At 38.9% G+C, this 21,398-nt stretch overlaps 1 protein-coding gene across 2 annotated transcripts in view; it reads left to right on the forward strand.

Annotated features, from left to right (window-relative positions):
- The window catches only part of KCNB2 (potassium voltage-gated channel subfamily B member 2), a 197,141-nt gene that overhangs the window by 11,098 nt on the left and 164,645 nt on the right, over positions 1-21,398 (forward strand). For both annotated transcript variants that reach the window (XM_039379842.1, XM_027744626.2), the window contains exon 2: positions 6,829-7,513. In XM_039379842.1, the coding sequence (XP_039235776.1) occupies positions 6,935-7,513 (579 nt within the window). In that variant the 5' untranslated portion in view covers positions 6,829-6,934. The remainder of the gene's footprint in view (positions 1-6,828; positions 7,514-21,398) is intronic.

A 21,398-nucleotide genomic window follows, 5' to 3' on the forward strand; every position in this document is an offset into this window, starting at 1 on the left:
TTTATTATATTGCAGTGCCCAAAACTGCACACAATATTCAAGGTGAGGCTGCCCCAGTGCAGAGCAGAGTGGGACAATCTGCTCCCTCAGCCGGCTGGCAATGCTTTGCCTGATGCCCCCCAGGACACAGTTGGCCCTCCTGGCTGCCAGGGCACTGCTGACTCATATTCAACTTGCCATCGACCAGGACACCCAAGACCCTTTCCACAGCACTGCTTTCCAGCATCTCATTCCCCAGATATTACAGCAGAGCAGAAGCTGAAATAAAGGAGAATCATGTGACCAAATAAGCTGGCATATGAAGCTCAAAAAATATGTTTGTTCAGTAGAAATGTATTAGTTTGTCACAACTAACTTGCTCTATCTTTTCTTGCCTAACTGGCTGCATCCCAGGTTGTAGGCTCTAGGAGTCAGACCCTGAGGTGGGCACAGACTTTCTAAGCCTTTTTAGAATCATGGAGTATCTCCAGTTCTCCAGTTAGAAGGGACCCATAAGGATCTTGGAGTTCAACTCCATGCTCCTCACAGGACTACTTAAAACTAAAACCTAAACCATATCACTAAAAGCATTGACTTGATGCTCCTTGAACTCTGACAGTCTTGATGCTGTGACCGCTTCCCTGGGGAGACTGTTCCAGTGACCAACCACACTCTCAGTGAAGAACCTTTGCCTGATGTCCACTCTGAACTTCCCCTGACATTACACTTACAAAACCTAAAGCTAGTTTTTTCAGAAAGTGTTACGTATCTGCATTATATATAAGCTGAAGATCTGATAAGTCAATTTTAATAGCCAAACTAGAAAATGCAACAACGTTGTCCCCACATTTTTCTTGATTTCAGTGAGCATTTTTGCATGTGAAGAAAAACCAACACATCGATCTTAGATTCTCCAGACCTGGAAAAAAAAAATTGAGTGAGATCACCCAAATAATTTGTTTAATATTTTCAAAATGTCTCATTTTGATCCAGAGCTTTCTTAACTTTTAAAAAACGTAATTTTGTACATTTAGAACCAGATTTTGTTTAAAAACATTGAAGACACTTTGACCAAATTGTGAAAACTTCCATTTGTTTTCAAAGCAAGGAAATTAAGAAAAAGAATATTTTTTTGCAAACAGCTTGACAAATTTTGACAAAAAGACATCTTCTGACAAATAGTAGAAATTTGTCTTTTAAAAGTCAGAAGAAAGCAAAATTTTTCCCTTTTCCTGGGGGTCTTATGATACAGCCTTTTCTTACATACCACATTCTTTTTCCTCACTGCTTTAAATGCAGGATGTGCTCCAAGCATGTTTATTTAGTGTAGCTTCTCTACTTTCTTTGGCAAAATTCATATGGCAAAGACTGGGAGAGATGTTTATGACTAAGGCATGCAGAAGTACCTTGGATGTGAATCCTTTTGGACCAGAGGTCTTGCACGTGGAGTCCCTGCAAGGGGCTGGCGCTGCTCGGACCAGCTGGCACAGTGACCCCCGTGTGTGCAGTTACACTCACCTGGACTCCAAAGCAGATGGCTGCAAGCAAACCACTTATTAGGAGCAGATCTTGAAGCATGCTGACTCTCCAACCATCCCTGCAAATGATTTGGGAGCGTCCTGACTGTGCCATGGCAGGTGATGCTCCGGCAATGTGGCAGCACAGACAACTGGGTTCCTCAGCCTGAGGGTTTAATCTGCTCATGTAGGCATGCCCATCAAATGTGCTGAAAATGCTAAGGACCCTGTAAAAAGTGGCTATCTCAATCTGAGCAGCCAAAATTGTTGGATACTTTGAGCATCTATGACCTTCATTTCTCCATTATAAGGCAATGGTAGTGGTGGCCTCCTACTGAAGGGGAAACTGGGATACCCTGGAATCACTTGGGTAGGATAGTGAGAGCTCCCTGAGGGAAATTCAGCACTTTGTGTGTAATGTAGGCCTTGCAGCAGGAAATGCTGAAAAACATCAGAGGCCAAGTACCGAATGAGAAAGATGAAAAGAAATGGTAAATAATTACCCATTCACATAAAGCAGAAGGGGAATCACACCATAAAAAGCTGAATGCCTGTGGTGCAGGGGAAGGCACTTAACCTTCCTTCTGGCTTTCCCTAGCTTTTTGAGTAGTAGCCTTTGAAGTTTTCACTTTTATTTAATGCAAAGGATTGGCTTTGGTTTAAAGAGGTTTACACAGTATTACAGGTATTTCGCTACAAAGTAATTTTAATATTGCACAGTAAGAATATGGGGTTTATCTGGAGTTGCTCTTATATATATCTGGGGGTAGAATTTGTGTCTTTCTCTACTGATTGCTAAGAGTGCTGGTGAGCGGCAGGCTGGCTTTGCCTGCCTGCCAAGGGGTGGTTACATTTCTCACTAGCCCATGGTGGACAAAGTGCATGGTGGAGTTGCATACAGCCAAAAGGCTAAGGCAATAAACTAAGCTGAAAAATATTTGAAGCCTTCTCAGGAAAAAAAATAGTAGTGTTCTGAGTTAGTTACAGTAACTAAAATCCAGAAAGGTAATTTAATGAATTATAAAGGTAACCTCACTTGTATCATTTTGTAATAATGAAAGAGCTGGTGATTTTCCCTTTGATCAAGGGAAGCCTGTTAAGGTAAACTTTTTGAATTTCAATAAATCTTTTGATACTGTCTCTCACAGTATCCTCCTGGACAAAATGTTCAGCAAACAGTTGGATAAATCTGTCATGTGATGGCTGAGCAACTAGCGCATGGGTTGAGCGCAAAGAGTTATAGTGAATGGGGTAACATCAGGCTGGAGACTGGTCACTACTGGGGTTCCGCAGTTCTCTGTGTTTGGCTCAGTTCTCTTAAACATATTCATAAATTACTGGGACGCAGGACTTGAAGGGATACTAAGTAAGTTTGCAGGTGATACAAAATTGAGAGGAGCTTTTGACTACCTGGAAGACAGGGAGGCCCTGCAGGGAGACCTTGACAAATTAGAGAGATGGGCAATCACCCACCACATGAAGTTTAACAAGGGCAAGTCCTGGATTCTCCACGTGGAATGGGGCAACCCTGGATGTATATACAGACTAGGAAACGAGATGCTGGAAAGCAGTGCCGTGGAAAGAGACCTGGGGATTCTGATCGAGGGCAAGTTGAGTATGAGTTCAGCAGTGCCCTGGCAGCCAGAAGGCCAACCGTGTCCTGAGGGGCATCAGGCAAAGCATTGCCAGCCGGTTGAGGGAGGGGATTATCCCACCCTGCTCTGCACTGGAGCAGCCTCACCTTGAATATTGTGTGCAGTTTTGGGTGCTGCAATATAAGAAGGATTTAAAGCTATTAGAAAGTGTCCAAAGGAGGACTACAAAGATGGTGAAGGGTCCGGAGGGGAAACCGTATGAGGAGTGGCTGAGGTCACTTGGTCTGTTCAGCCTGGAGAAGAGGGGAGACCTCATTGCAGCCTACAGTTTCCACTCATCTCTTCTTTGTGGTGACCAGTGATAGGACCCAAGGGAATGGCCTGAAGTTGTGTCAGGGGAGATTTAAGTTTGATATTAGTAAAAGAAAGGTTTTTCACCTAGGGGGTGGTTGGGCATAAAACAAGCTCCTCAGGGAAGTGGTCACAGCACCAAGCCTGACAGAGTTCAAGAAGCATTTGGACAATGCTCTCAGGCTCATGGTGTGATTCTCGAGGCTGTCCTGTGCAGGGCCAGGAGTTGGACTTTGATGATCTCTTTCGGTCCCTTTCAATTCAGGAGATTCTATGTTTTTCTTAAAGGCACAGTTAAATACAGATTTTGTAGCCCAAGTTTGCAGAAAAGTTGTGCAGGAAGAAATTTTAAAAAAATTATCATCAGAGAACAAAAGGAAGTGTGAAGAACAAATGAAGGTGGGAAGAAAAGTTAGGAAGCTAACTAAAAGAATTTATTTATTTATTTTAAAGTTATATACTCTGCTTCTTGTATATATTTTTATGATGGAGCTCTGTGAAAAAGGCAAAAATCACCCCTATGGTTCAAGATTCTTCATTTGGGAAAATGAGTTTTATTTTTTATCTTTTCAGAGTGCTACATTTTGTGAATTCTGGTTCATACCTTGGTACATATATACATAACACCTTCTCAACACTAAACTTAATAGTGTTTCACTGCTGACTTTAGTGTGGCCACTGGGTTTTTAAAGCTTTTTAGAAAAGTCACATTTCCTCAAGTAGGAAGCTGCAACCAGTAATTATACTGACAAACCAGAAAATGTTTTATCAGCTTTACACCAGTCTTCCTGACAGTATAATTTTTGCATTGTTGAACATGTGTGGTAACTACACTGCAGAAAAGCTAAAACGATGCATAGTCTCGTGCATCTTTAGTTTCTACAGTCAGAAAAATAAATGAGGATATGGTTAACCTAAGATCAGCTGCTTGATTTCTACTATGTTTTACTCGATATTGCTAATATTAGGGTACACATTTTCATTTAAAAAAAAAGAATAATTCCCTGAGATAAAATAATGAATAAACCAGTGAACGTCTCTAGAAATTGCCTGAAGACTTGAGTGATTTCATGGAGAATGACAGAACCTCTCTATGAATTTCTTATATTTTTGTGTTTTCTTATATAAGACAACCTTTAAAGGAGAAACATCGTTGTACATTAAAGTCTAAAAGGATTTTTTTTAAAAAATAAAGTTTGCAAATATTTCCTCTGTAGAGAATTATCCTCTCATAAATACTTACTCTTTGTGTGGCTGTCTGTATGTCAGAAGACTGATAAATGCATCACAGACCACTAGGAGATGCTTAAGTGAAGAGATCTTGAGAAGACTTGAGTCCCTGCCTTCTCAGAAGTCTCACCTTGCATATAAGGCAATGAGGAAGAGAGTAAAATCAAAGGAAAAAGTCAGCCTAAGGTCAGGAGGAAAAAAGCAAAACACAAAACAAACACAACAGAAAGGTACATATACTGTGTAAAACTACTGATGCCAGGGCTTTGATTTTGGTAGGACGTTTATCTTTACAAGTGGAGTTATCAGATTATATTTTTTGTGAATGAATGTAAATATTAAAGGTTTAAACCCGTACGTAATTAGGCCCAGAAGTGCTCTAGGTTGCACTGGGAGATGAGGAGGGATCTTCACACTGTGGTGCTGGATGCAGAATGGGAAGAGGCAGAAAATTTTGGCCGTTGTGGTTTTGTGGTGTTCAGCTTGACAATGAAATTGCTAACTAAAATGGTGGTGCTCTGGGCTGTTGCCATTTTCCTCTTTCCTGATGTTTTTGGACATGGCAGTCTGTTAACACCTGTTTTGTACGTGACTGAGTCTTAATTTATCTGTTGTTGGAGGAACTTTTAATGTTTAGATATAATGAGGTTTAACAATTTTAATTTTATGCCAGCAACATAGTCAATACTGTCATAAGCATGTCTGATGACACACTGAAATAATTCTTTGTTTTTCCTGATACTTTTAATAAAGGGTTATTCTAGGTCCTCACTGCTTTGGTGATGATCTAGTCTTTGTGACCTTCTAATTCTCTTCCAAATTTCTACCTTTTTTCGTGGTGAATTTGTACCCATTTATTCTTGTGCCATCATGGTCCTTTAGTACAAATAGTTCTTCTCCCTCACAGGTGTTTACTCCTGATGTATTTATAGATAAGAATCCCTCCCATCATAACCTTCATGCTTACTCTGCAAAGAGGATCAAATTCTTGTGTGCATCAAACGCTTTTTTAAAGCTGGACTTTTTTCACTTGATTTCAAACAAAACAAAAGAAAACAAACAAAATCCCCCAAATTGTTGAATTGTTGATTTGCAGAGAACAGGAGGAGGAGATGTCAACTCTGGGAAATTACTAAAGAGGATTTTCCAAGTTTGGAACAGGAGCTTGTCTAAGCATCCTTAATATTCTCCCTTTGGGCCATGATACCATTGCTAGGTTATTATTTAAGCACTGTGTCTGACAGTTGACCATAGTAGAGCGGGTGAGTGGGTTTCCTTCCTGTTCGATACTGATATTCCAAATTTAGTGACAAACAGCTGCACTTCAGAGTTCACTGCAGCGCTAGGCACAGTGAGTGAGGATGCACTTGTGGATTATTAAAAATTATGCTGCTGATTGCTGTCTGCAGCAATTTAACAGGTGAAAAGTGGGGCAGAAAAGAGCCTTACAGAAGGTCCAGAGAACAGTATGCACAGCCCTTGCCTATATAACATGTATCACTGGTCAGTTGGATGCGGAAGAGTTAGGATTCTTTTGTCCTATTTGTAAAGAAATAATCATTGTCTAGTGCTAGAAAATTTGACTTGTCATGATGACAATTCAATAGTTTGGTGAATAACGTTTACCCATGAAGTAATACAGCAAGTCAAGATTTGAGTTGGGAGAGGGAGAGAAGCAGTTTAGTTATTTTGGTATGCTGCAACTGCTTTATTCAGTTTCAGTATCTCCCAAATTTGAATTCTTTAATAAAAGTGAGACTGGCCTCTGTCTTACTTTTTTCTTATGGATATCCCTACAATCTTTCCATTGCACACCTCATACATTAACTGCCAAGTAATCAGATTAAGCTAACATAGCTGCATCACAAACTGATTTAAAAAAACCGCAGAACCCTCCAAGTCCTTTATACAAATCGTCACAGTTGATTTTCACAAATGCAGAAGTACAAGTTTTTCCTTTGCTTAAACATAGTGTTCTTAGCTGTTCCAGTTGTTCCAGTGGTTCTGTATATCACCACAGAAGAGTATCATTATAGAGAGAGCAAATTGCTAACATTAAGTTTTCGTCTGCATATTAAAGTGTGCAAAGAGAGAGAGAGAGAGAGATTGGGGGATATATTGTACATAGTAATATTCTAATTTTTTGTCTTTTTTAGCTTCAGGAATGGAGCTGTCTGTCTGAAGAGGACTCTGCCCAAATATTTGTAGTGTCCAAGCTCATTCTCCTAAGGACTCTGGTGTTACAAGTCCATCTTTTTCAGAATGGCTGAGAAGACTCCACCAGGGATCACCAAAAAGTCTTCAAGGTCTACCCTTTCTCTCCCTCCAGAACCAGTGGAGATCATTAGGAGCAAAGCCTGCTCACGGAGAGTTAAAATAAATGTCGGTGGGCTCAACCATGAAGTGCTGTGGAGGACTTTGGACAGACTTCCAAGGACACGATTAGGAAAGCTCAGAGACTGCAATACCCATGAATCTCTGCTAGAAGTATGTGATGACTATAATCTAAATGAAAACGAATATTTTTTTGATCGACACCCAGGGGCTTTCACTTCCATTTTGAATTTCTACAGGACAGGGAAACTACATATGATGGAAGAAATGTGTGCTCTTTCTTTTGGCCAGGAGCTTGATTACTGGGGGATTGATGAGATATATTTAGAATCTTGCTGCCAGGCAAGATACCATCAAAAGAAAGAGCAAATGAATGAGGAACTGAGGAGAGAGGCAGAGACAATGCGAGAGAGAGAAGGGGAAGAGTTTGATAATACCTGCTGCCCAGAGAAAAGGAAGAAGCTTTGGGACTTGCTGGAGAAACCCAACTCATCTGTGGCAGCAAAGGTAAGATAAACAGTAGGCTTAACACAAAGACAGTAGAAAATAGTTTCATGACCAATGCGTCTGACTTTGAGGAATTGACAACTTTCACTAAAATATTCAGAGAAAAGAAGAATCTAAAAATATACATATCATGAAGTGAATACACCCAAATCTGTCCTAAACCCCACTGAAATCAGCAGAAGAAACTGCTGAATTCAGTTGTTTTTAGGCAACTACTGTACTGTGCTTTTGCTGTAATGTGATCAGAAACATCTGTGTGATTCTTAATGGACTTCATATTGAATGAAAATACTGCCAGAGACCACTATTTATTTGTTTGTTAGAAAACCATTTGGTTATGAGAAATGTACATTTCAGTATTGCTTGTCCTGTTACAGGCTCTGCATAGGTGTGGTGTCAGTGTTTCATAAGTTGTGCTGGGTAGATTATCAAAGTGTCAACAGCTGGTCTGGCATGGTTTTACACTGGGCAAGGATTGCAGTACGTTTTCTCTTATACTACATTTTTGCAATCAAGCATTAGAGTGTTCTGTATAAAAATATTAAAGTGCATATACACACATATATATATATTTATATGTATGCCTGTATATATCTGTATGCTGTGTATGTATATAAACAAGTATATATTCTATACATATATACACACTTATACACACATATGTGTGTAAAATACATATATCTTCAGTGAGAAGTGAGAACACATTCAGATGAAGCCTTGTCCTAGTACTGCTGCCTTCAAACAGGCAAGCTGACTAAAGTTTCATTGATACAGTAAATTGTGGAAGCTTGTCCCCAGTTTGAATGACTCAAAACAAAAATGTTCGATGTTTAGATGTTCATGTTAAGCTTAACTGTGGTTTTACTTTCTTCTGTTGTTGATTTGTTTTTGATTGCAATGCTCTTGGACTAAGGTAAGTATTAAAATATGATGGCGCAGTGGCCAAAAACCAGAATCTTGGCAAAGATTTTTCTTGCAATAGCAACTTCTTACTATCGAAGCACAATACACAATTTTTTAAATTTTAAATTCTCATTGTGGACTACCTAACTGTTTAAGCAGGGACTTAATTTTGTAAAAAAAATATTTATTCTGCCATAATAAGATTCATAGTGAATAAAAGCTTATAGAAGAAAAATTAAAGTATTCAGAATATTTTAGAAAACTACATGAATATATTTTCTGCTTCTGAGATACATGTTCTGGGCCATATGTTCCTCTCCCGGGGAAGGAGCAGAGGGGAAACAGATGGGTATAAGTTGTGCCAAAAAGGGTTCAGGGAAGCCGTGTTACACACTGTGATCCCCTGGTACAAGGTAACATCCATCAGCCTCCCCAGCACTTCTGTGACACAGCTGCTACACTGCCTGCAGGACTCAGGGACCAGCTTCGCAGTCCTGCTTGGCTTGAAACGTCACCAATGTGTTCCGTAACAGATCTGTCCTCCTGGATGCAGGCGGGAGGATCTCCTTTCTGAGCCATGCAGCTGAAACACGCTGCCTGTGACCTGGGAGATCGCCTGGTCACGGATGCTGCCTCTGTGACACCCAGCAGGCAGATTTGTTTGTGAAATATTTTCATATACATATATATATATATATATATATATATCAAAGAAGGCAGTTGCATTTAGGGCTTGAGACATATGCTGAATTAGTGTTTTCCTAATTCTAGGTAGGAGTCAACACAGTAAAATGAACCAGATGAATAAAACAAAATGAATATACTGATTTTTCGGTTCTTTGCCTGTGACTTGCTTTCATTCTTTTGCATGAAATATATGATGGTTAAACTTTCATGAGTGCTTGCTTTTGACCAAACTCTTATAACTTAACAGTGCCCTGTCATGAATTTGCTTAAAAGAAGTTAGGCCAACTTTGAACTGTTAAGAAAATTCCCCTTTGTGCTCTCAGACCAGTTTTCTCCTCAGGTTTTGCAGATGAAAGTGGCCGTTTCTTTAATTTCCCAAGGTGTCTAAATAATTATTTTTTACCTTTTTATTTCCCTTTTCCCTCATCTCCTGCTTTGAATGTTATAGATGTATCCTTTCTTCCTACAGGGAGTTTCACATTGCACTTGTATATATATATATGTTGTAATGATTTTCATTATTTCAGTTGCCTTCTGTCTAAGTTAATGCCATTTGATGTGGTTTTTCTGTGGTTCTGGTAGCTAGAAGTCACCATAATACATGCACTCAGTTTCTCTTTCTAGTGACCTTCAGTCTCTAAATACATATATGAGCCAAAATTATAGTCAGATACACCTATGGCATCTCAGACAGCTGTAGAAACTTGTCTGAATGACATAAAGGAGAAAAAAACCTATCACAATACATTCAAACTTGGGTAACATAAAACAAAATGTGCTGAAATCAGTTGGATGTAATTTGAAAGAGTCTGGAGCCATCACAGACTGTGTTAGGTTCTGTGGCAAGGTTGTATCAGAAATGTTTGCATAACATCACTTTCAGATTTCTCATCTTTTGTTCAGTCAAATAAGTTGCTGGTTTGTCCTGAAATAAGAGGCACAACCATCTTCTTTCCTCTGTAGGAGTGGAAAGGATGGTGGCATTTTGACAGTGGGAAATTGGGAACCAAGTGAAGAAATATTACCATGAGCCTCAAATTCTAATACTAGCTCCCTTTCAGACTTCTGTAGAAAGAAATGAAACCATATCAATGTGCATAGCTATCCTACTGATGCCTGTTCAGTCATTCAGATCCTGTGTAGCATCCAAGCAATTGACAGGAACAGCTTGCTTTTTAATCCCTTTCACATCAGAGATTAGGAATGTGAGATAAACACTTGGATGTGGTTTTGATTTTTGACTGTGTCTTGCCACTTCTTGATTCTGCCAAGATCCCTTCTAGGTCTGATCCAAAGCTTACTGAATTAAGAGGGAGTCCCGCTTTGGATTAGGCATCTCAGGACAAATCCTGCGCCTTTCGAGGTCAGCAAAGGTTTGCCATTGACTGCACTTACAGCAAGGTGAAACAGAACAAGGTGACAGTGAATGAGCAGCAGGTGTTTTACAGGACTTGTAACAGTAAATAGGACAAAGCAAGAAGGATATGTGGCAAGAAATGAAAACTATGGTTAGCTAGTAAAAAAGGAATATTATAGGTCAAGCACAATATGGGCACACTTTGCTATGTGAGTTTTTTTAATTTTAGTAAATGAAGACATGCACCTAATCTCAGTCACCAATTAACATATTAGAAGCACAGCAGTTCTTGCTTAGTCCTCACCCTAGCAAAGCTCCCTGTGGATTCGGTAGGTGTTTTAGCTGAGGAATACAGGATTCACCTCCATTTTCTGGTGTTCTCATTCATAAGCTTTTTAAGTAGGATTAAGATAAAGATGTCCAGAAGTCCATCCACTTCAGAATATACAGTGCTATGAAATAAGAAGGAGTACTGGGATTTAGAAAGAGCAGGAATTTTGCATATACTGCATCCCGGAAAATACCAAGGTCTGGTCCCCAAACCATAGAGTTTTACATGAGTCTGGCCTTCTTTGGTCCAGAGGAATATCTGAGTTTTTAGACCAGGCATTTATTTATATTAATTGTGTAAACAGCAGTTTGTAAAAACTCTGTTTTTAAAAAAAAAAAAAAAAAAGTTATTTTTATATTTTGGTCTTCTATTTGACATTGCTGGACTTACATAGCATCCATAGTGCAGCAGCAGCTTTGACCAACCTGTCAATAATTTAAAAAAATTACTAGTAGCATGGTGTTTCCTTTTTTTAAAGTTATATGAAACCTGATGGGGTTGAAAGTGTTCTCTGTTAATTCTGTTTGTTTCACTGCATGGCTGATTTGTCCTTATTTCCTTTTGTTAATTTTGATTTTTTCTTGGGGTTAGTTTTCTGGTTTATTACAAACTGTAACATGAGTATTCTTCCTTTGTAAAAAGCACACTAATTTATCAGCTAACTAATGGATTGTGGATTACAGAAGGTATAATTATCCCAAGCCTGACTGGAAATTGTGAGGAGTTTGTGTGCAGTATTCCCTTATTAATTATTAATTATCAATCCCTTATGAGAAAAAATTCCTTTGGGGGCATGGGGAAAAAAAGATGCATGGAAGAGGAGATTCAGGCCACTAATATTTATTTAGCCACAAGTGCATTATGGGTAGGCTTGCCCCAATGACTTGCCAAGAGAGAGCACACCTATTTTACATTAGGGGCCTGATTCTTATTTTCCATGAGTCTGTCTTATATATAATTCACACTGACGCTCATGCATATTCTTTACAGAACCACTTAAGAGGGGTCTTGGGGTAAGTGCAAAGTAGCAGAGTCATGCATGACTTCATAACAGAGCTGAGTATGATATAGGACATTTCAGTATTCTTTTACCAGTCCTCATAAATGATCTCCTAGATTGTCATGCAGTGTTCATTCAGGGGTGAACCCCAATTAATGGGACACTACTGCTTCTTTTTGTGTTGAAGGTAACATCACATATACTCACAGGACTTTAGGAAAACTTTTAGCTGATTCATATATTGTGAAAAAGAGCTATCACACATAAGCAAAGTGCCAACAGCGGGATGTTTGTACAAAGATATTAAAGTGTTCAAGTGAAAGAAATACATTTTTTATGTTTGCATGCTTTGTTGTGTTATATGAACAAAACACTTTTCTTGCTTATGCCTTCTTCTCAGTTTAAGTTCTGTTAGACCTGTTCTGTGTCATCCTGATTTTGTGAATATTTCTCCCTACAAAGCTTATATTCTATGAACTTTGCCATCTATCTTAGACCAAGGATGCACATTACAGAGTTAAGACTTTCTCTTTTCTAAAATGTGAGGAATGGCTTTTGTATTAGTTTAAGTCCAACAAGTTTTTGTATTGTATATAATATACCATTGGGCATGATAACATTCATTGAAGATAAGTGGTGTTTTCTAGCTAATGTGTGGGTTGAACTTCTGTTTGACCTCTGGCTTCAATTTATTTTTGGGGGGAATTCTGTCACGAACCTTTATCTGAATGTACTACCAGGAATGTTACGGTTTGCACTGTCACTCCCAGTACTTTATAGAAATTTATCTGCTGAAAGTAAGTTAGGGTAAAGCACAGAGAATGGTCACTGGTGACAAATACGTACCTTCATCTCACCAATGTTTTTGGTGAGGATACTTAATACCACTCTTTGCTTTTAAGGTGAAGTTATTTCTTGTCCCAAATGATAAAGTCAGTCAATGTGACTGTAAGAAAAGGAGATTATATTTGATCCTAGTCATTCATATTTAATAACTCAAGTGTTTTAATGTCTTGAAAGATAAGTGAATATATTGCTTTTTCAATAGATATTATATCAAGGAACAAGGAAGACTGGCAGTAGTTAATTGATTTTGTTTTAAGAACTTATGTATGCTCACTGCTGAGCTGGTCATTAAAAGATTATTTACATTCTTTATACTTCTTATATGGAGTATCATGTAACTCATGATTCAGCATTTTTTGTCAGCTTGAAGTATCATGGGAATAGAGCTACAATCTGATCTATCTTGCTCCAGAGGTGTTTAATACCTTAGTTACATATGGGTTCCCTCTAGGCTTGAGATCTTGGTGGTTGTGTGCTGAAAGGTCTTGCTGCTAACTTACTAAAAGAACTTACCAAAAACTACTATTGGAATAAAATTATTAAAATGTCCTTTCAACTGTCCTGTTTATTATTGACACTTAATTCTCAGTGAAACAGATGCTAAAATTTTGGAAGCAGTGCCAGGGGCAAAGATGCAGAAACTCATATTCAGACACTGGCACCAGGGAATATCCCTGTTCACTGTATGAACAGAGAGAGGGGAACTTTCCTTTCTAGATTGTGATAAGGGGCTTCACTGACTCTGGTTTTATGGACACATTAAGGAAAATTAAAGAGTATTGATGATGAGTCTTGTTAAAGGGGGAAAAAAAACAGGAATAATTATTTTAAAAATTGGGGGAATTCCATCTCCCATATTTGGTAATAAGTTCTAATTTATGCAAAATAAAGTTTTAAAGTAACAAGTAGAGTGTGCCTGCACTTGTGACACCATTCACAGAATCATACAGTAGCTCTTGCACAGAGAAACCTACTAGGATTTGGAAGATACGGTATTACCATGAATTACCAGCAGGTACAATCTTCATGAGAACAGCTATCTTTTGCCATAATGGATAGAAAGCAGTATTCTGATTTACCCCAGTGCCATGTATCCATAATTTAGGAGAGCAGTTTAACTCTACAGTGACTGCTTTTTTTACCACTGCTCATATCCTTTTTCTTGTAGCTGTTACCATAAATCGAGTGTAGACCAGCATCAATTGCATACACCTTTTAAAATATGTACTTGCAGTATTTCTAGTTGGGATGGTGATGTTTTGGGCATTACAGCATGCCCCTCCATAACGTCAGAGGCATCTCACGGGCTGGATTTTCAGCTGTGACATGTCACTTGAGCTGTGTAATGCCTGAGTGGACAGACCAGGCTGTTGTGCCTTTCACTTCACCCAGAGACAGATCATATGTCCTAAAAATGTTGTATTTCCGTTCTGTGTAAGCAGCTGCCAGTGCATTGTCTTCTCTCATGTAAGATATTTGGAAGCAATCAAATGTCAGGGAGATACACTAATAAATTAAATGATAAAGCATTATCCAGACCAAATCTGTGGGAAACAAAGGGCTGCACTTTTTGTCTGGATGAACAGGCTCCATCTTGCTTTTGCAAAGCTGAGAGCAAAACAATCTATATGATCACCTGCAAACTGGCCTTTGTTTGGGTTTTCTGATTTTTGCATGTTATTTATTTCAGAGAAAAAAGCATGGTATTTATCTTGACATATGGCAGACTCATGAGTTTTCTATTTGGCGAAGATATTTGAATATTTGACGCATAGCACTGAACCCCAGGTCCTTTGAGGGAATATTGAAAACAAGCATGTGACACTGGCACAGCTGTTTCAAAGTGACTTTGAGATCAAAAAAGTATCCCAGTAGAGCTTTTATATGAAGCCCTCACAGTCTACTCTTTGCATGCCTTGGTCACTCTCTCTTTGGAGAGGTGTGCAATAAGGCCAGGATTTCAGGTGGGATGAGTAAGTGTATTCGATTTGCACTGGTTGAGACCCAGAAAACACTCCTACATTTGAAGTAATTTCATAAGTGTACAGTATCCTTTTCACATGAATTTATGGCATTCTGGGTGAGTGAATACCTGAATTCCACATACTATACCTGAGACAGGTCTTCTAGTGTTCTCAAGCAGCAATGGGAAGAAGCAGGTTGTCTTGGAAAAGCATGCTTACTTTGCCACTGTAACCATTAAGTCTACTTATTAACAAACTAGCCTTTATTTCCAAAATAACTGTTTGGATTTGTTGGAGCTCATCCTATGGATATACTATGTGTAAGTATATATAATATTGACAGCTAAGCCTTTCCCGTTTTTTTTTAAACTCACAATATTGCACAATGAGAAGATGTGTGAGGTGATTGAAGCAATCAGAGCAGTGGTTTTCTCTCTCTGTTTAAGTGCCTACAAACTGCTTGAATCATATTTGCTGAATTTTCAAGTCATCTTGTAACTACTTGTTATAAATATTCATAAAGGATTTCTTCTAAAATGCAGGGCAAAACAGGAACCAGAACACAGGATGCAGACCTGAAGTCTGAGGAAATTTTTATCTGAATGGCAAGGTGAACTCCTGAATTTGGTTGAGTCTTATCTGACCTCTGAGGCTCAGGTTCATTCCTCACTGAGAACATTTTTATGCCTGCTGCTGCTTGTGGGCAATGGTGTTGTGTTCCCCTAAGCTCCTGCCTAAAAACTAGTGCTTCACTGAACTAATAAAAAAGCTTCTAGGATTATCCAAGCTTTTCTGTTCTAGCCTCTAAAAGGTAAGGTAATTAAAAGTTCAAAACCAGCAAAGCTCTTCACAAAACAGCTCTTAAAGGGAGATCTTTGCTTTCCAAGGCAGCAGAGGGCTTCACTGCAAAATGTTGGGGTACATTTGTTACCCAGAGTTCAGTGTCTTCACTCATCGTTCATTAGGTTTCTCCTGAAGCAACCACAAGGGTTAGACATTGCTTTAAATAACTCAGGTGTGGCGCAGGCCAGAGCTATCCCAAGGATAGCCAAGTTGCAGTGACAGTTTCAGGTGTCACTGGCCACTTGCAGAATGCCCCATTGGAATGGGTTGCTGCTCACATTCTTTGGGACAGTCCAGCTTGCCGTGATTTCACATATTGTTAGGGATGGTATTTTTGGTGAACTCCTGAGATGGTCCCATTTTTTGTACTCTTTCACTAAGTTGGATTTCTGTGACAGACAAAAATTGCATTAGGCTTTGTTTACAAACTCCCGTTGTCACAGTTTCTTTCCTTAGCACTGTAGCCTCTTTTTGGATTACTCACTGAAGGATCCTTGGGCGACCTGACTATTCTGTTTTACTGAAGCATCTACCAGTGTGTTTGGCTTTGGGGAGAACAGTGGATATTGCAAAAATAAAGTAGGTAAGGTAGTTCTTTTGCAGACTGCAAGACATCATCTAAGTGTGTTACAGGCTTGTTCTGAGAAGAATTTGGAACTCATTTCCATTTCTATTATTTTCACAAAGCCCTTGTATTTTTATAGATTTTCTTTTAAAAATTTTGATATAACTTCCTTTGTGGAGATAAATGCCATTTGAAAAAACTGTTCCAAAAGTATCTTGGTCTGTGGTTTTTGTATGTATGCATGCAAATACATTTTGTGAGATTATAGCACAGAAAAATTTGACTAGTGCCCCTGAATTCGGTCATAACACTGACATTGACTTCAAAGCACTTTAGGCCATTGCTACTAGCATTTAGCACAAAAGGCAAAACATCTAATAGGAAAAGAGTACATAGGTATGAGGCCAGTCCTGTTTCACTGAACCATACAGCCTTTTTTTTAGAATTGAAGCAGGATGAACAGATGACTTAGAAATAATTTAGAGCTGAGGCTGTAAGTTTGGGAGGTATCTGATCACAAGTCTGTTCAGTACTTAGCAGCCCTTCAGGCCAGCATGGTACAGTTTAGTCTCTTTACTGGAGATACGTAAGTTAACTTCAGGAATGGCGAGCACTTATAATTCTGTGGCAGGAATTATAACTAGCCACTTCTGCATCTCCAACTCAGATGGCTGGAAACCCACTTAAAGCTCTGGGAATGGGCAGGCCAAGCTCATGAATTCAGAATGAGGACCAAAAGCCTGGAGTCGTTTTGAAATGCTTCTGCTGTTTTCCCCTGTGTCATGATGGAACACTTAATAACTCTTAATGCTGAGCACAGGTGGCTTTTCATGCCTTTCCTTTGGCCCATGACCAGCTTTTGGTGAAGAAGTTCCCCTATCCCCTTATGGTCAGCTTTTTTTTTTTTTTCCTTATGATTCAAGATTTTCTATGTCGTTTTACAGTCTTTTACCTAAGTGCAGGTCCATGCATTGTCATTGGCTGTGTTTGAGGGTGTTTAGCAGAGGTCAGGACAGTGGCACCAGGTCTGTGAGACATCTGGTTCCGTGTCCAGAAGGTCCTGCAGATCACTTTAATGAGCAACTTGTATGTTGGAGAGAAAGACAGTGCTTCTCCATACAGGATTAGAAATCTATATTTGTGTTCTGTTACTTTAATAAATGAAACATGAAAGCTTGAAGACAGAAGAAGGGTGTGGTTTCATGCTAGAGTAAAGTTCATTATAAAAGATATTATAATCTGAGAAAATTCACAGTTATTTTTTGTGAGAAACAGAATAAAAAGTCCCTACACTTCTACTGTTTATTCTGTCAAAAATCAATAAATGTTATTGGAACCAAAGCTGTACAGAGTTGACCAGTTACTTTAGAAGGTATACAAGGTAAAGCCTCTGGATTGAATGCTAAATTAATAGAGTTTCTCTGTGTCTTTAAAATGTCTTTTAACTTGACTTAAAAGTGAATTTTTCAAAATAGTAAAAAAAAGAAAAGGAAAAAAACTTTGCAAGTTGATTTATAACACCACTAGAGTGGCCTATTAGGAAACTGAATAGAGAGTGGTGTAAATGCTTGTCCTTCCTCTTCGTGAGTCAGCTAATAGGCATAGTGATTTAGTGATGGATTAGATGCAGTTATTGGTGAAGAAGTTCCCCTGTCCCCTTATCTGAATATTAGGACATCCTAGTGAGCACTCAGAAATCAAATGTTTTCACCAGAAGCATTTTCACTCCACCAGATCTGGTAGTGGATGTGTGTCCTGGTCCCATTTTAGCCTTATGCACTGTTTCCTGCCCCTCCTCGTGACTGTGTTTTCATAAGACGAGGTTGGGTGCACCATGAAAAATGAACTGGGCAATCTTACCCACAGAAATAAATGTGAAGTTCTAAAAAAAAACAATAGCAAAGAAAGAAAGAGATATCCGTAGCAAATACCAACCAGACTGAAGTCTGCTCCAATAGTCAGATCGTACACATTTGTTACAGTTCTATTTCGCTATTTTTAAATGGGAGAATTCAGTCCAATATCACAAACATACAGATCCAAACAGTTTCTTAACTTCTGGTTGCATTTAGTTTCTTATGGTAAATATTGTATTTTATAAATACTTTTGGTAGCCAACATTTGACCCTCAGGTCAATCCTTATACATGCTTCAGTGAACCTCTTACTAATTTACTGTAATCTGAATTTTAGATTGATATATTCTGCTGCCTAATGGTGTGCATGGATTTAATTCTAAATGATGTACGAAAAATTTACTCAAAATGCTGTAGCTGCGCCAATAATATTAGCTTCTTCAGTCTGTTGAATTCTGAAAGAATCAATGCAGTTTGTTACGTGCTTGTATGTGTAGTTTTGGATGAAATAAGTATGTTGAAGAGAGAGTCTTTTAATTAGAGTAGCTGACAGAGATGAGAGATCTTGGACTGAAAGATAATCTGCTTGATGAGTGTATTATAGAGAGAATAGATGAGGGTTTGATGTGCTCTTTAGGAAGCATTCTTAGTACTTGTTAACACGTAATGCTGGGACAAGTTTTATTAAAATACTGTGTCACTGATGTTAGTAATGTCTGTATGAAGAATATGCTATTCTGAAATACTTCTCTTTTCCAAAAGCAAATTAATTTCCTTTGATGATGATGAGATGCTTTGAGGATGAGAGCTGGTATGTCTGACTCACAGGTGTCCCCTCTCAGACTGATTTCTGTTGTTATTTGAAAATAAATTTTTTAGTTTAAGCATGTATGAAATTGAAAGGAAAAACCTAATCTTAGAAATATGCATTATTGCACTGAATCCCTGATAGCTTGTCTGAAGCATCTCAGCAATAGTGCATTCACATTAATGTAACTTCATCTATTTCCTCCCTAATTTGATTTAAAACCAAACCCTAAGCCTTACCTAAAGCCCATGTTCCTGAGAAGAAGTCTGTGTGTGACAGAGAAGGGGTTAACAGAGCACAGTTGCTGGCAGGGTTTTACTGCTGCCAATCTTTCATGGAGGTGTCCTCCCTGAGGGCTTTACTGGAAAGGCACAGTGCAGCTGCAAAGGGCAGGGTGCAGGCACAGATGTCCTCTGCTTGTGAAGTCAAGCTGAAAGCCAGCATGCAAACTGCGGGAGAGGCTGTGTCAGTCACTGCGAAAAGGAAGCACAACTGCAAATCTCTTTGATGCCTTTGCCCCTCTCTCTTTAAAAAGGAAGATGGGAGGAAAACCTTCAAAAGCTTGAACGTTTCCTCATATTCTAGTTGTGTGAAAAGGAGTGTTATTCCTCGGGAACTAGGCTGAACTCGAGTGGTCCTGTCAGGAGGAGTAATGCTTCAAAGGCATTTGCTAATTGTAGATCCTTGTGGCAGATCAGTTTGCTGCAGGAGCACCCATGGTAATGCTTCCTCATTCCTACTGGGCGATAATAGACAGTTCTTCAATGCTGTGCCATAGGCAAATAGCACCTCTGGGCACAGAAATGACATTGCCCCTGCACAGAGGTACATGAGTAAAACTTACAAGAACAATGGATGTTTTTAACTTGATTTCCCCTTTTCCTTTCCCACACATCTACAACTACAGTTTTCTTTTCCCTATTATACATGCATGAAGCAGTCAATTAGAAGTCAAGCAAGTCTTTCTGTTTTCTTTAGGTCTAAACAGAGGAATCTCACAACATTTTTACATTTTTGCTAAAATGCTTATTTTTTAATATTACCATAACTATTGTTTTAAAACTTCTCTAGCAAAATCTCCCCTCCAGAGAGATGTTCACCTAAGTGTCTTGAGATTTGCATGTTTATAGCTGAAGGGCAGCCAAATGTTGTCTGTGGTGTGCATTGCTGTAACATTGATTTAGCATGTAAGAAAAAAGAAGATGCTTTTTTCAGTGGATGGAAAACCCTGATAAATTTATTCAATGATGTCAAATACTTTGGCATTCTTTGTTTGGTGAGTTGTCACAGATAAGGTAGATGTCATGGGCTTAAGGGTGCTATTTTGAAACACAGTTCTTAAAGGAGATTTACAGTAGTCTAAAAAAATGGGAATGAGATAACAGATCAAAATGAAGATATCAAACACAGAGCCAAGTTGTGTCTGAACAGCAAAAGCCATCTTTTCTTCCCCACAAAATCTGTAGTTGCAGTTGTGTCAATGTTTCTTTTGCACAATAGTATCTCACTATTGCCCTTTAACCATAGGAAACCCTCAAAGCCGCCAGGCTTGGTGATGATGAGAGCTCAGCCTCTGCACAGCAGCAAGTGCTGCATGAAGCCTTGTCGCAGAACAGCACCGGGCTCTTCACAAGGGCTTGCTTCAGGGGCAGCTGTCTTGGGGACAGCCTGTCCTGGGGACAGAGTGGAGTGTCGGAGCTCTGACTGGCTTGTCATGGCCTGTCAAAGGAAGGAAACCTGTATCAGCAGCAAGATGCATGTTAGTTGGAATAACACATGTGATTTAGATAACTAAATTGCATGCTGTGTAAGTAACTTAATATTTCAGATGTAGAACTGGCATTATTTCATATGGTAAGGACGCGAAGAAGAAAAAAAAAGGAATAGGCAGTCCAAATCACCAGATGATTTCCCTAAGGCTAGAAGAGATCATAAGAAAAGAAGACCAAGGACAAGGTAGGTAATAAGAGAAATATAGTCACCGAGTATCTCAATATGTTGAAATTCTAGTGCATGTTAGGGTTTTGGTTCCTAAAAGCCATGGCGTTATTACTCAATTCTTCTTAAAAATCCTTAGCTTGGTATCTCACATAGCTTTTATTTCTGTTGTCAGACCTTTTGGTCAAAGATGGCGGCCATGTGATTTCATACAGCTTTCCATTCATAGCAGGGAACTTCGGCATAGTGACAGCCATCTCCTGAGAGAGGAGGTCTGATGACTAACCTACTTGTGAGTGAGATTATTCCTTCTGTGAAAGCAAAGCAGTGTTTTCTCCAACTGTGTAGGTCAGAATTTTAAACTAAGCTGGGGACAGCTGTTCCCTCATGTTTACTGACAGCTCATGTGTATGTGTTAGGCATGTGCATACAGAAGTTACTCTGCAAAGTGAGGTGGTAAGTCACACAAGCATGTCACCACAGCAGCCTGAAAACTAGGTACACTACAGAGGGGTTTATATTGTGCTTGAGAATATATTACATTCTCAGCTTTTTTGTTGTGTAAATCACTCCTAGTAAAGATTTAGTGCCACAAGCTTACCTCTGGGGTGAAAACTCATGTATTAAAGAAAGCATGAGAGTTTTGTTGTATTTGGGGAGTAAAGTTAATGAGCCTTGCTTACAAATTAAATGCAGACAAGTAGATGTATATTCCCATCTGTCTCTAATGTCATTGTTTTAGTACTGAGTTCCGTGTAATATTGAGTGATATGAGACTTACAGTCATT

Source organism: Pipra filicauda, unplaced genomic scaffold (genome assembly GCF_003945595.2).
Source record: "Pipra filicauda isolate LSUMZ 115617 unplaced genomic scaffold, ASM394559v2 scaffold177_size2800117_pilon, whole genome shotgun sequence".
NCBI lineage: Eukaryota > Metazoa > Chordata > Aves > Passeriformes > Pipridae > Pipra > Pipra filicauda.